Source organism: Schistocerca nitens, chromosome 6, assembly GCF_023898315.1.
Source record: "Schistocerca nitens isolate TAMUIC-IGC-003100 chromosome 6, iqSchNite1.1, whole genome shotgun sequence".
NCBI lineage: Eukaryota > Metazoa > Arthropoda > Insecta > Orthoptera > Acrididae > Schistocerca > Schistocerca nitens.
This window is the reverse complement of record NC_064619.1, coordinates 454876221-454892090: the sequence shown is the minus strand read 5'-3', so window position 1 is coordinate 454892090 and position 15870 is coordinate 454876221. Positions and strand designations below refer to the sequence as shown.

At 36.0% G+C, this 15870-nt stretch overlaps 1 protein-coding gene across 1 annotated transcript; it reads right to left on the bottom strand.

Annotated features, from left to right (window-relative positions):
- Positions 1-9965: 9965 nt before the first annotated feature.
- LOC126263403 (piggyBac transposable element-derived protein 3-like) lies at positions 9966-10799 on the bottom strand. The gene has a single exon (XM_049960497.1). The coding sequence runs from the start codon at positions 10797-10799 to the stop codon at positions 9966-9968; it is 834 nt and encodes a 277-aa protein (XP_049816454.1).
- Positions 10800-15870: the final 5071 nt, after the last annotated feature.

The following is a 15870-nucleotide window of genomic DNA, read 5'->3' as shown; positions in this document are numbered from 1 at the left end:
TTTTTAAGAAGTCCATAAAAATCATAGTAATTACATTAAGTGTATATATATGTTGACGTTTATACATTTTTTTTTTGTAGCTATATGGTAGTGGATTTCTGGGTTTTGATTTTGCAACTTGGGAATCGGTCATTTCATATGATCCAAGATCATTTAGTATATTTATCTCACCATAACCCAAGAAAAATTTTGATACAAAACAATTAAACTGGCTATGTCAAACAACATTATGCTGTACAACAAATCAATATTCATGGGTTCTTCATTAAATGAGTAACAACATTTTCTACTACCTTAGCATTATTACTACATTCAGATGTGGACATGAGCAAAATTTCACTTTAAAAAGTTTTTTTTTCACAAATTTTCAAAACAATTACGAAGTCTGATTTTTTTGCTTATTCTGTAGCTCTCAAATTGTTACCAAATGTCATATAAGATAAATGGGATAAGCAAGAGATGGTTCACGTAACAAATATTCCCATTTTTAACTCTGTCCCTTGACATAAAACCATATTTATTGATTTTATCACAGTGGTGTGACACTAGAAAAAAAAAACACCAAAATTACTGTGATCAACAAACGTCTGTTAGAAACCACTACACAAAAACATTTTCTTTATACTCTTTCATACATCAACACTTATAAATCTGACTTCAGTTCATAAAATATTATTGATTGGTAATGCTCTATGACCAAAAGAAAACATTTTAGTCCATGTAGAACGCTTTAAAGAAAATATAGCAACATACCTTCAATCACAGAACAAAATTAATGTAGTAAATACATTTTACAACACATCCGCCGGGAAAGCTTGAAGAGTCACAAAATTAATGTACTTAGTTAAGAACTTAATCCTTTTACCTAGAACACAAACGAAATGTTTTTGCAACAACATTTTATAGTGTCTTTTACATTTTTCAGTAATGTCTTCTCGTCCTTCACAATACCTCATATGAACACCACAGACACCACTTCAGAAACTAGTGTATGTCAGATTTTAGGCCCATTCTACTATGTGCTACTCCATCATTTTCATCACTCATATTGTCTTTTGGTCTCCAATTGCTACAAATATTTTGTACTCATTCATTTTCACGTAAAATGATGGGTCATACAATAACATATGGAAAATCGCTTTTCAGGTCTTTCAAATCATGTTGCAGGATGACACAACTAGCTCATTCTTAAATGTTTTTTTGAAAACAGAGTTATTTGGCAACTTATGTAGAAAAATTGGCCACAAGTTACAGTAGAAGTGTCTGCATTACTAATATTTGCTTTGAAGTCCCGTTCATATACTAAGTGTCACTATCATATTTAAATTCCTCTTTTACGTCTGCATAAAGCGCACTGATTCAATGAGGTAACATGAAAATTCAATACATATACAAAAATAATAGTAATCATCAGAAAAAATATCTATAACGGTAAACACAAGTAAACTGTATACAGCACAAGAAACTGCAGTTACTTTATGAGAAATGGTGTGGTGCTTTCCACACAAATTCCCAAAACTAATACACAAGAAATATTATAAAGTTTCATTGGATGACATTCAGATGCCAGTCTTTTTACACAAATATCAGGACTAATGTCACTAGTACTAACACATATACCGCAAAGAAAGATGTATTAAGAAACGAATAAATGCTAAGGAATTGATGGAGACTTGTACTCAAAGCTTTAGCTTTTCAAATGATAAGTTAGTTAGTTAAAATATTACTATAAACATTGAGAAATAACACTGTAAAGGACTAATTACTTTTCATGAAAGAACATAAAATACAAATCATGACTTTACAACCTGTAGAAAAGTAACATGAGTTACCACGTTCAAATTGTTTGCCCAAAAATTTTATGAAAAATGTAAAAAGTACATAGTCCATTACAATGGTAGAAAACATTTTGTTTCTACACATTCCAGTAAGAATCCTTTTCGTTAGTTATCTTTATCTATTTTGTTTGTATGGCTTCAATGAGCCCATATGACTTCAACAGGGTAACTTTTCTTAGGACAAGAATCTTTTGAGACTCAGGATAAATCAAGCGGTAAGCATTTGGATGCAGGGTCTCTATGACGTCAAATGGACTGATACAGATGTAGAAAAACTTTTTTAACTCTGATATTAACATGTAGGATTTGTTGTGTTATTTAACAAGAATACAAGCTCCAATGTTGAATTTAGTTATTTTGACCTCACTATTGTGTCTTTTCTTTTGTATCTCTCCTTGATTTTTCATAGTTTCTCTCACAATTGCTTCATGTTCTTGAACTGACATAACAGTACATAGTGGAAAATTTACTAATTCAGAGATAACCAGTTTATTATGAAACATGACTTCAAAAGGTGAAAATCCCATTGTACTGTGTTGCATGCTATTCATTACCATCTTCCAAATCACTGATGTGTTCATACCATGTGAGGTGCTTGTGACTATAGCATGTGCGACACAGACAATTAATTTCACGCATGTATCTCTCTCTGCTGGATTGGATGAAGAATTATAAACTGAAATTAAAATGAGTTTGATATCAGGTTTTTCTATGATAAAAACTGTGATCCATTGTCTGACAGTATTACTTTAGCTTTTCCTACATTTTTGAAGTAGTATTTTTCAATTTTAGTAATAATCTCCTTACTTGCAGCTTTTCTAACAGGATATAATTTTATATATTTGGAGAAAACATCAACCATAGCAAAAATATAACAATAACCATTTTTAATTTTTGGTAAATTTCCATAAAAATCTACAGTAACTAAATTCATAGGTTTATCAGTTATCATAATTTGCACCTCACTTTGATAAGTTCTGTCACTTACCATGACTGTCTGACACCTGTCACAAGTAGATAGTACTTTCCAACCTTTTTAGCCACATTATAGAAATAAACATTTTCTTGTAGCTTTTGTAAACATTTTTGAATACCACATTGTCCATAACTTTCTTTAAATACTTAATCAACTTCCCAGCTTCCTCCTTTGGCCAACATAACTTCCAGTCGTCAGAATCCACATCTGTTCTCCTGATAAGTGTTTCTTTATGAACTTTGTAACTCCAGTTCTTCAGAACCTCTTTGGCCGAAACAACTCTTTACTAATCTTCATTTTGAATCATGATTTTGGTTCCTTCTAATTTTGTTACATATTAGCTCAATAATTTTCTCATCATGTATACTCGTCACATGTCTGATTTTAAACTCTTTTTCCTCATTTTGATCAAAATTTTCATAACTCCCACCCAATGGCATCCTTGACAAGGCATCTGCAAGAACACTGTCTGAACCTGTAATATATTTAATCCCATAATCAAATTGTTGCAAATACATCCCCCATCTGGTAAATCTATTGTGATATAATCTTCATTTCTGTAGGTATCTTAATGCTTTGTGGTCTGAATATACAACCACTTTATGTCCCAACAAATAGGTTCCGAATTTAGTGTATGCCCAGGAAACAGCTAATAATTTTTTCTGTAACTGTGTAAGATTTCTCATGTTTTAACAGCATTCTTCTTACAAAAACAATTGTGTAATGTGTGTTCTCCATTAACTTCTTTTTCCTGAAATAGTTCTGCTCCCAAATCATAATCATTATATCCAAACTTTGCCCATGCACAAATTTTCAATAAAATCCATATAAACCATAAAATGACTTCAGGTGTTTTCTACTATTGAAATTGCTTTAATTTTAATTTTATCAGGGTCTGCCAAGATTCCTTCCCTAGTAATTGTGTCACCTAGGAGTTAGATACAGAAAATTTACATTTTTTGAGTCCAACTTTTTCCAGTAACCCAAATATCATCTGCATAAACATATGTTTTCCCACTGGATATTGGCCAAGTACTTAATCTAATGCTCTTATAAATTCAGCTACAGATGAGTTCGAACCCAAAGGTACTACACGGTATTGGTAACAACTACCACTGTAAAGAAAGGTAGTATATTTACGAGGTATAGGAGCTAAGGGTACCTGATGAAATCCAGAAGTTAAATCCAAACTAGACATAATGTGACTGTTTTTAAATTTTTGTAAAAGTTCACCAGTTTCTTCAGGATGATCAACTTCTCTGTACAAAAACTTGTTGAAATGCCTAGAATTCAGAAGCAATCTCACTCCTCTATCTCTTTTGGAAACAATTCTCTCAATGATATCACTCACTTCCACCTTATGCAACTCTTTCTCGACTGCAGCTCTATGAACGATAGGTACACAATATGACTTTATGAAATATGGTTACTGTGGTGTTAGTTGTAAAGTACATTGATATCCTCTAAAGTACACTGATATCCTCTCACTCTATCTAGGATATTACTAAACACATCACTATACTCCCACAACAAAGATTCTAATGCATATTTCTGATTTTCATTTAACCCTTTTGCTTCTAAAATCTAAGTGTTTACAAGTTATTGAAACTCTGCTTTATCCGTGTCTAATTCTGGCATATTATTCACCAAAAATCCACTGTTTTTTTTTTAAATTAAATACTATTTATTTTATCCTCCTTATAAGATACAGCTGACTTCATAAAATTAGTGCAAATACAATCTCCGTCAGGTGCACTGTTAATCAACTTCTGCCCTCCCGAATCAAAATCTGCCACCACACTAACTATCCATGACATGCTGAGGATAAGTTCCTTGCTGACATCTTGAATTATTAAACATCCATGTGTGAAAGTTATTAAAGCCTGACTGTTAACCACCTGAATATGTTTCCCAGTTGCACCTTTAATCTGTACTCCAATTACAGGTAATTCTACATAGTTCTTATTGTCTGTAATTTTTTACTTAATGATTCAGACATTGCTGAAATTTGGCTATCTGACTTTAATGAATGGACAACAAAAAGCAATACATTTATCAGTGTTAACGTCCTCATATAACAGGTAAACTTCTGTCTCTTTGAAACTAAGGCTTCTGAAATAACAGTTGTTCTTTCCATTTCCATTGCCTTGGCACACTTTCATGAAATTAACACAGATATAATTATCACTATCACTATCACTGAGAATTTCATCAAACCATGTACACTTACATGTTTCACATAGATCAGCACTATGGTACTTACTTTTAAGTTATCTTACAATAACACTTTTACTTTCGTGCCACCAGTCTGCATACAAAGTAGAACACAGATTTTTAACCGTGTTTCTAAAGTTTTCATCTTTCTCAACTGCATCACTAATTAACCACATATTATCAAAAAGAAAAAAAAAATTTCATTCATATCATTATGCAGCTTACTGTTACTCTGTAACTGTCATACCTGGTAACTGAATTAGTATGCCTCCTTTCTAGTAATTAAATCAACAGTTTTGTTTGTTGTGATACATCATAGTCACTACTATACATTACCTTACTAGTACCTAATGCCTCCAGTTCTTCTTTAAAACAAACAAAATACTTTTCTTCTTTCCAGAATGAGATTTTCACTCTGCAGCGGAGTGTGCGCTGATATGAAACTTCCTGGCAGATTAAAACTGTGCACCCGACCGAGACTCGAACTCGGGACCTTTGCCTGCAAGTGCTCTACCATCTGAGCTGCTGAAGCACGACTCACGCCCGGTCCCACAGCTTCACTTCTGCCAGTATCTCGTCTCCTACCTTCCAAACTTTACGGAAGCTCTCCTGCGAACCTTGCAGAACTAGCACTCCTGAAAGAAAGGATACTGCGGAGACATGGCTTAGCCACAGCCTGGGGGATGTTTCCAGAATGAGATATTCACTCTGCAGCGGAGTGTGCGCTGATATGAAACTTCTTGGCAGATTAAAACTGTGTGCCCGACCGAGACTCGAAATCGGGACCTTTGCCTGTGGGACCGGGCGTGAGTCGTGCTTCGGTAGCTCAGATGGTAGAGCACTTGCCCGCGAATAGGCAAAGGTCCCGAGTTCGAGTCTCGGTCGGGCGCACAGTTTTAATCTGCCAGGAAGTTTCATATCACCGCACACTCCGCTGCAGAGTGAATATCTCATTCTGGAAACATCCCCCAGGCTGTGGCTAAGCCATGTCTCCGCAGTATCCTTTCTTTCAGGAGTGCTAGTTCTGCAAAGTTCGCAGGAGAGCTTCTGTAAAGTTTGGAAGGTAGGAGACGAGATATTGGCAGAAGTGCAGCTGTGGGACTGGGTGTGAGTCGTGCTTCGGTAGCTCAGATGGTAGAGCACTTGCCCGCGATAGGCAAAGGTCCCGAGTTCGAGTCTCGGTCGGGCGCACAGTTTTAATCGGCCAGGAAGTTTCATATCAGTGCACACTCTGCTGCAGAGTGAAAATCTCAATCTGGGAACATCCCCCAGGCTGTGGCTAAGCCATATCTCTGCAGTATCCTTTCTTTCAGGAGTGCTAGTTCTGCAAGGTTCGCAGGAGAGCGTCTGTAAAGTTTGGAAGGTAGGAGACGAGATACTGGCAGAAGTGAAGCTGTGGGACCGGGCGTGAGTCGTGCTTTGTTAGCTCAGATGGTAGAGCACTTGCCCACGGATGGCAAAGGTCCCGAGTTCGAGTCTCGGTCGGGCGTACAGTTTTAATCTGCCAGGAAGTTTCATACTTTTCTTCTTCATTAGTATACTCACCATCACTTATCTGCAATTCAGTATCATCAATATTACCACAAGCATCATCAGTATCACCACACATATTACCATCATTGTCATTCCACACTTCATTACTGTTTAAATACCCTGTTTCACTTAAGCTGTTATCAATACAGTATTCATCTTTTTCTTACCTGGTTCTTCCATTAGTTTCTGAAGTCCAAAATCATCACAAACATCAGTTACTTCAGCATTTAACAAGTGACAAGCCTCTACCCAGTCATAGAATTCTGATGAATTACTTTCTTTTCTATCCTCCTTTCCAATTTCTGTGTGCTCATTCACCTTATTTACATGTTTTGCCTTATCTGGTGAACATAATTCTTTCTCAACAGATATAGTGTTAACAGGATAGAACAATATTTAAGATAGCAACTGTTCACTTCACTAGAGTGTTTTTTGTGTGTGTTCATATTGGTGTAATTTCTGGTCCATTTGTTATTTGTTTCATGAGCTCCCAACTTGTGGACTGACAACAGGGGCCGAGCTAGTTTTTTATTTCCTGTATTAATACCCCATCCTGTTTCCTTGTGTTTCTATTATCATCTCTATTCCAATTTCTGTTCCAACTATTGTCATGTTGCTCTCCAGAATGAAAGTTGTTACCATTTGCTCTATTGTGTTCCTTCTGATGATATCTGTTTCCATGTTCCCTCCTGTTGTGATTATTACCATGGAAATTCTGATTATTACAACTTTGAAAATGTGTCTGCCAATTTTGGTTGTATTTCAATTTTTTTTGTCTCCAAAACGCTATGTAATTTATCAACATATTTCAAAAACTGATCTATTGTGCTGTCTGACTCATAAACTAAATCCCACTGTACCTCAGCTGCTACCTTCCTTTTTAATACATTGATTTGGGTGGATTCATCGAAAGGTTTGGTTAAATGAGCTACTTTTTTTAGTTGATGTTTGCAAAACTGTTTCATGGTAATATGCCATTCCCTGCAATTTGGTCTACTGAGGAATTCACTTTTTATTCTAGCTTGTTCAGTCTCCAACCAAAACCTGTCTAAAAATCCTTTCTCAAAATCTGTGTAGGTGGTGTCATCAATAGTATACTGATTAGCCCAGTGTAATGCTTCACTTTCTAGAAATTTTTTAACAAACTTTATTTTCATAACAACAATGAAAACAATCAATTTTTGACAAAATAATTTAATTGGATACATAAAAAGTCAACTCACCAATCGGCGGAAGATCACATGCAAAAAAACGTTGCAAGCTTTCGTAGCCAGTGGCTCGTCCTTCAGGCAGAAGGGTTGAAGGGGAAGGAAGTGGGTTGAAGGAAAAGGACTGGAGAGATCTAGGAAAAGTGGTAGATTTCGGGAAAGTCATCCAGAACTGTGGGTCAGGGGAGACTTACTGCAAGAGATGAGAAGGAATTCCCCTTCAACCCTTCTGCCTGAAGAAATTACAAATTTCTTTTATGTGTGTATTCTGCCACTGCTTGGTGAGTAGACTTTTTATCCATTCAATTAAATTAATTCTCATAATGTCAGTCATATTAGACACAAAATTATCTCTGTAATGTTGCAGAAAGTCAATAGGATGTAAACTACCTTCACCTGAAAAGTTTTTCACTGGAATGGTACAAAACATGGTACCAACATCGTTGACAAGGTTTCTACTAACTGGCAACTCCATATCAACCAGGTCTGCAATAAATTATTGAGGGTGTCCTATCTCATCTGGAAACTGTCTGATCTAGTGAGTAACAAATATCTCAGAACAGTTTACTTTGGACTTTTTCAGTCTCATATATCTTATGGGCTGTTACTATGGGGCCACTCATGTCACGTCAGTGATGTACTACTGATGCAGAAAAAGGTGCTACGAATAACGTGCAAGGTTGGTCCAAGGGAACATTGCCGTCCCTTATTCATCAAAATGGAAATAATGACAGTGATAAATCATTATATTTATGCATCACAGGTATATGTTAAAAAGAACAGAACAAAATTTAACACCAGAAAGAACATACACTTACATGACACCAGAAACAAAGAGAGTATTGACATTCCTAGACATAGGCTGACAAAAACAGGCAACTCTCACAAAGTGAACTGTATGAAATTATTTAACAAATTACCACATACTGCACTCAGTACACCTTTCAATAATTTTAAAAGTAAAATGCACAAATGGTTAATAGACAATCCATACTACAGTCTCACTGAATTCATGGATACTTGTAACATAGAAATTGAGTTTTAACTCTTTGAGGGGCAGGTAAACACCACTAAAATTTACCCTAGTGGGGCAAGAAAAATTATTTGCAAATCTCAAATTTCTTTTACTTGTAACACATTTGTTTTATTGTTTTGACATGTTTTATACATTGAGTTTGTAAAAATTCACTTAAACAACAACAAAATATTAACATTAAATGTGGTCACTACAGGTAACCACCACCCCATTACAGTATACAAATTCTATATTTGGTGGTTGAACTTTGAAACAACTAGTTTTTAATTTCCGTGGTATCTCTTGAAACAGTTCTTGCCTGCTATCAGACACAAAGGTACTTTGCACACTGAACACATCCACACTGTTCACGCTGGATTTTTCTTTGAACTGCAAACTGCGCATCTTCTAGATGATGAGTGAATTGGTTGATGTTTACTGCCTTTGTGGCGAATACTTTTGTCTACATATGGTTTGTGTGACTTGATCGAGGTTGCTATACTACTTTGGGATACAGAAGCAAAATTAGCTGCCACTGAAACTAATTTTGGAGCCAACAAGATTTTGTAAACCTCTCGATGGGAATCTTTATTGGAGAACTAATCCATTTCGATTTCTTTGTGCATAATGAGCGTGTTTGTCATACTGCAGTGTAAACGTGAAAAAACAATCTCATCCACCATTTCTTGCTTTTTCTGTCAACAGCATAGTCTGACTTCAGGCGATCAAAATTATCCACATTGTTCATATTTGGAATTGTAGTCTTCCAACACAATTGGACAAGTGATACTGGTTATTGTTCCATCTTTCATTTTTCGAGTTACTGTGGACACATCTGATGGCGAATGACATGTTGAAATCAAGTTGACTGCCCTGTTATCTTTCCATCTATAGATTACTGTACCATCATTGCTTATTTTGTAATCGAATTCCCCTCTTTCCAGTTCCTTTTTCTCCTTGAGTTATGGCATGTTTTTCCTTCTGGGATTTATTGTTCCACAAGCATACACACCATTGGATTTTTGGTCCATGAACAGATCATATGATGTAAAATAATTGTCCATGAAAGTAATTCGATTCTTTCCATGAAGACCACTGGGTAAATTTAGAACCACTTTCGATCCTAGCCCCATTACTGGAGAACGTGAAGCGTTTCCTGTATAAACATCAAATTTGAGGTTCTATGATGACTGATCATGTAATATCCATGCTTTGTACCCTCTTTTTATAGGTTTGTGCCTCACATATTGTTTGAATTTAACCAATGCTTCATCAATAGCAAGTTTTTGATGTGGTTTATAGCAATCCTGGAATTTCCTGTTCACATGGTCTAGAAATGGACGTAGTTTGTACAGTTTATCATAATTCTGATTGTTTCTGTCAGGAGCAACCGAATTATCATTGAGGTGCCAGTTACTCAGTAGCCAACTAAACCGTTTTACTGGGAACAGCTTTGATATGTAACTTTCACCAAGATCTGGATCAGTGCTCCAGTAATCTCTGTAGCTAGGCTTTTTAGTGATACCCATATTTATTCCAATAAAAGTCTTAATTTCAACTTCCTTGGTGGGCATGAAAGTTTTGCCTTTCTGTGTAGCATACAAATTATTTTGGAACACTATGTGTTTTATTAGTGTTTCATCGAAAAATTCACATAACAAGTCAATTGGCTTTAGGTTCACTTTGTTCTTTATTTTTGTGATCACATCACCTTCTCCAATAAATAATGGCACTTGGTCAACACTTGTTTCTTGGCTCCAGTTTAGCGTGACTGTTGATGGAACAGTAGATGGTAAATTATTATTTTCACTGATGTCATCAAATTCACTGTCATCCCGAGAATCACTACTGCTCAACACACGACTGCACACAAGACTAGAACTTGCACAGCTTGTCGTGAAGTTGGGGTCATTTCCATCACTGCCATCACTGTCAACACTGCTGTCACCAGAAGGTATTTCTTCAAATAAAATTCGGTAACATTCATCCTCAGCTATTCCTTTTCGACTAGACATAATCGATGGAGACAAGAAAATATACTGGGTGGAGCAGAAGGGCGGTGGTTAGCAGAAATTTGTATGTAAAACATGGAAAATTCTATTTCAATTTAACATTACGTTACATGTAGACTTATATATGTTCAACACATAAATATAAGCAATTACTTACCAAAAATAGTTGTATAAAGAAGAGTTATAGAGAACACTGCACACCACTTCCAAGAACAGTGCTAATAACGAAGAAGTATCAACATTGTTCTGAATATGCGGCAAAAATTCGCTCAGTAGACCTGCCCTACCATCTAGCGGCATTTAGGCAACAATTAGTTGGTTGGCAGAGAGACTACTGGCCCCTGAGCAGTAAAGGGAGAAAATATTATGTGGTTAGCCACAGTGACCACCGCCCATTGAAACCGTCCATGTATGTGGTTAGTTACAGTTTTGCCTGCCCTTCAAAGAGTTAAGTCAATGATTCCAATACTGTAACTTGATTAATGTAGCATAAATAATTTGTACTTGTAATGTAAACACTCACTAATGTAGTAACTTCTTATGTATCTTGACATAATTGTAATGCCTATTTCACTGCATGCGGTCAACGGCAAATAAAGAATCTGAATCTGAATACATCATTGGACAATACTTCAACTTTTTAGCGCAGAACAGAAAAACCACTTTCTAGGATGCTGGTTTTGTTGTTACTTAATTTTAGATTTTCCATGAATTTATTTATCTTTTGTCTTCACTTGTTCGACAAAACTGTTTCAGTAAGTGCCAGTTTAGTATCAACATTAGTCTCCAAAGTCAAATTTTGATTATATACACTTTTGTCAATAGTTCTTATATCCGCATGCACTTTTTCAAAAGTAATTTTGTTTTTCAGTGTTAAATTTAAGTTCAATTTCTTTCATCTTGAACTCAACAGACTATACTTGAACATCTAATCTATCAATTTTTTGATTGATATCATTTAGTTGTGTTGTACTTTTACAGATACAGTAAATAATGCTCCTTTAAATGACCAAATTCTGTGAAATGGTCCTTATGATTTTCAAGTTGCTCATTGATTTTTGCACGCTAGTCATTATTTATTTTTATTATGTGATCTTTATCATCATTATTGATTTTTATTAACAATGCCAACAATGTACTTGTGTCATTATTACATTATTATCTTACTGTTTTAACAGTTTACTTGATTCATCAGAGTCTTTTTCCTGTTCTACGGCCTCATCAACAAAACTTTCCTGATCTTGTTTGACAACGTTACTTAACTCTCCCATGTTTGTATTACCCTCCATTATTTCAGATTTCTGTTCAATGACTGTCATTATTAATGATTATGTAATGAGACACTTACACTAAAAGGAAAGAAAATAAAGAAAATATTTTCAGTACTTACTTTGTTGTTGGAGGTCAATGCTGTTAACTGTTCATCTCACTTTTTTTATTTTTCATCCTTTTCCTCTTCTTGATTGTGAACTCCTTTTGCTGTTATTGTTTCGGTTTTGTAGCTTGGTTTATACTTGGCTTATTGTTCATACAAAAATTCCACAAATCCAGCACAGTATTCACATTTTACTTTCAGAAGATCTTGCACGATGCCATTATATTCTAATCATCATCGACGTCTTGTAACTCAGTCATTGTCTATGTCCAACCTAGATTCTGAAAAGCAACTTTATATACTGGTCTAGAGGATGCTCAGCTCCACTTTTTTAAATAATATGAACACAGATGGAGTTTCTGTTGTTAAATAGATACATTTTTAGCCATAACACTTCACAGTATAATGAACACCAACCTCCAAACTAACTCAACACATACATAACTCATACACCCAACTTGAACAGAACATCAAAGATTTGGGATGGGTTGGACTGTTTTGGGGGATGAGACCCGTCAGCGACGTCATCAGTTGCATCGGATTAGGGAAGGATGGGGAAGGAAGTCAGCCATGCCCTTTGAAAGGAACCATCCCGGCATTTACCTGGATCAATTTAGGGAAATCAGGAAAACCTAAATCAGGATGGCCGGATGCGAGATTGAACCGTTGTCCTCCCGAATGCGAGTCCAGTGTAACAAAGATTTGCCTCTCACAACATACAGCCAAGAAAATATCATCGTACAGCGATCTGTTCAAGCAAAACCACCTTTGGAACATACATTATAAGAATAAGGTACAAATAATTGCTTATCACTGTATATCTTTTGAAGAAGTCCAAATAATGAAAGTAATTACATTAAGTGCTTATGTATGTTGACATTTACACATTTTCGTATAGCTATGTGGTAGTGGATTTCTGGGTTTAGTGTCTTCAACTTGGGAATCGGTAATTTCGTATAATACAAGATTGGTTAATACATTTATCTCACCATTACCAGTTTTATTACAGTATGGACACAGTCTTGCAAAATTTCTGATCACTTTGTCCAGAAACTCTCTTGAGCAACTTATTTGAAAACCCACGCACAGTGCAAATATTTTATACTTCGTTGCTTCAAAGGCTAATGGCCTTGCCACAGTTCCTGTCAGATCACCTGAATTAAGCACTATCATGCTTGACTACTACTTTCATGGGTGACTGTGTGGATCTGCCAAGTGCCGCTGGCAAGTAGGGTGCACTCAGCCCTTGTGAGCTACTTGATTGACGTGGCGGCTATGTTTACAAAACCTGACAATGGCTAGGAGAGAGGTGTGCTGACAATGTGTCCTTTCATATATGCATCCAGTGATGCCTGTCGCCTGAGGATGAAACAGCAGACAGTCGGTACTGTTGGGTCTTCCAAGGCCTATTCAGATGGAATGTAGCTACATGGAATTTCTTCACAGCTGCAATGGTTACTGAAAATAATAAAGCTATCAAGAAGACTAGGTAGAGATTTTTTATGCTGGCCAGCGAAGATAATCAGTTGTTAGCATACTATATAAAATGATGAAAAGCATCATTTATTCATTCAGTTCCAATATGAAGGATTTAGAGGAATTATGGGCAAGGTTTGAACTGACTGAAGATTGCACTCTGTAAAAGTAATGACAAGGAGGTGGTTTAATGACAAAATTCTGAAAATGCTGAGAAAACAGAGATGGTCACACTCTCAATAATAAAAAATAAAAATAAAAAAAATACCAGAAAGGCAAAAGTTGTTAGGAACTCATTGATCTATAAAAAGATCAATATGTGAAACATACAACAACAATTTCCATTGTCATACATTAGGAAAAGGTCTTGCCAAGAAAACTAGAAAATTCTGGTACTATATAAAAGTGATACATGTGTCAAAGACATCTAGTCACCTGGTGACCAGCCTGGCAATGCAATAGAAGACAACAAAAGGAAAGCTGAAGTTTTAAATTTCATGTTTAAAAAAGTCATTCACACAAGTGATAGTACAGACATTCATTTATTTGACTGCTTCACAAACACTGTAGACACAGAAGTAGGCATCGCTGGCACTGAAATTCAACTGTAAGAGTTCAAAACAAATAAATCACTTGCTCCAGATGGAATCCCAATTCATTTTACAGAGGGCACTCTCTGGCACTTGCCCCTGATTTAGCTAGGGTTCATTTACTGCAGATTTCTTGTTGAATGCAAGGTCCTAAGTGTCCAGAAAAAAGTGCAGGTGATTCCTTTATATAACACCAGTTAAAGAACAAATCCACAAAATTACAGACCAATATTCCTAATGAAAGTTTGGTACAGAATTCCTAAGCATATTTTAAGTTTGAATACAATAAATTTCCCTGAGCATGTAAAGCATCAATCCACAAATCAGCACAGATATAGAAAGCACCACTTGTGCAAACCTCAGCTTGCCCTTTTCTCATGCAATATCCAGTGAACCAGGGATGAAGGCCAAAAGGTGATTCCATGTTCCTACGAAATTTCCAGAGAGTTTTGACAAGAAAGTTTTGACATGTCTACACTGCTGACTGTTGAAGAAGATCAGAGTGGACAGAACAGGTTCCCCAATATGTGAATGGCACACAAACTTTTTAAGTTGTAGAACATAGTACGTTGTCCTGGATGGCAAATGTTCATCATAGGTAAAGATATCAGCAGGAGAGCTCCACGAAAATATGATTCAGCAGGAGATCTCCACGCAAGTGTGATAGGACTGCTATTGTTCTTTATAGCCATAAATCATCTGGCATATCGAGTGAGCAGCAATGTGCAATTGCTTCCTGATGATACTGTAATGTGCAGGAAAGTGTCATCATTGAGGAACTGTAGGAGAATACAGGATGACTTGCATAGAGTATCTGTTTGCGGTGATGAATAGGGGCATGCTGTGAATGTGGAAAAAGTAAGTTAATGCAAATGAGTATGAAAAATAATTGTGTAATGTTTGAATACAGTGTTAGTGGTGTGCTGCAGCAGTCACAATGATTAAATATTTATGTTTTATGTTGAATACAACATGAACAAGCATGTAAAATCAACTGTATGGAAGGGGAATGGTCAAATTCTATTTAATGGGAGAATTCTAGGACAGTGTTGTTTATTTGTAAAGGAGACTGTGTACAAAACACTTGTGTGACTCAGTTTTGAGTACAGCTTGATTACCTCACCAGGATTGATGAAAGGAAGACAATGAAAAAATTCAGAGTTGTACTGCAAGGTTTTTTACTGGTAGATTTGATTCAACATGCAACTATTACAGAAATGCTCTATGAACTAACGTGGGAATCCCTTGTGAGAAGAAGACATTCTTTTTACGAAATGCTCTTGACAAAGTTTAGACAACTGGCATTTGCAACAGACTGAAGAATGATTGCACTGAAAGTACCTGCATGTTGCATGAGGAGTGCCACATGAAGATAAAAGATACAAGGGCTCATATGGATGAACACAGACAGTTGTTTTTTGTATCACTACATTCGTGAGTGGAACAGCAAAGGGAATGACTCAACAGTGGTACAAGGTACCGTATAACATGCACCATAAGTTACTTTCATGTTCCATGGATAATTTTACTCGATAAATCGCCATGATGTGGAACGAGTCATTTACATTGATACTGAAAATTAATTTGTACTCTAAACATCACCATATTATTATTATTATTCCCCCCCCCCTCC

Bases quoted from the DNA above. Each gene is read 5' to 3' on its own strand.
- LOC126263403 (XM_049960497.1), bottom strand. From the start codon at position 10,799: ATGTCTAGTCGAAAAGGAATAGCTGAGGATGAATGTTACCGAATTTTA.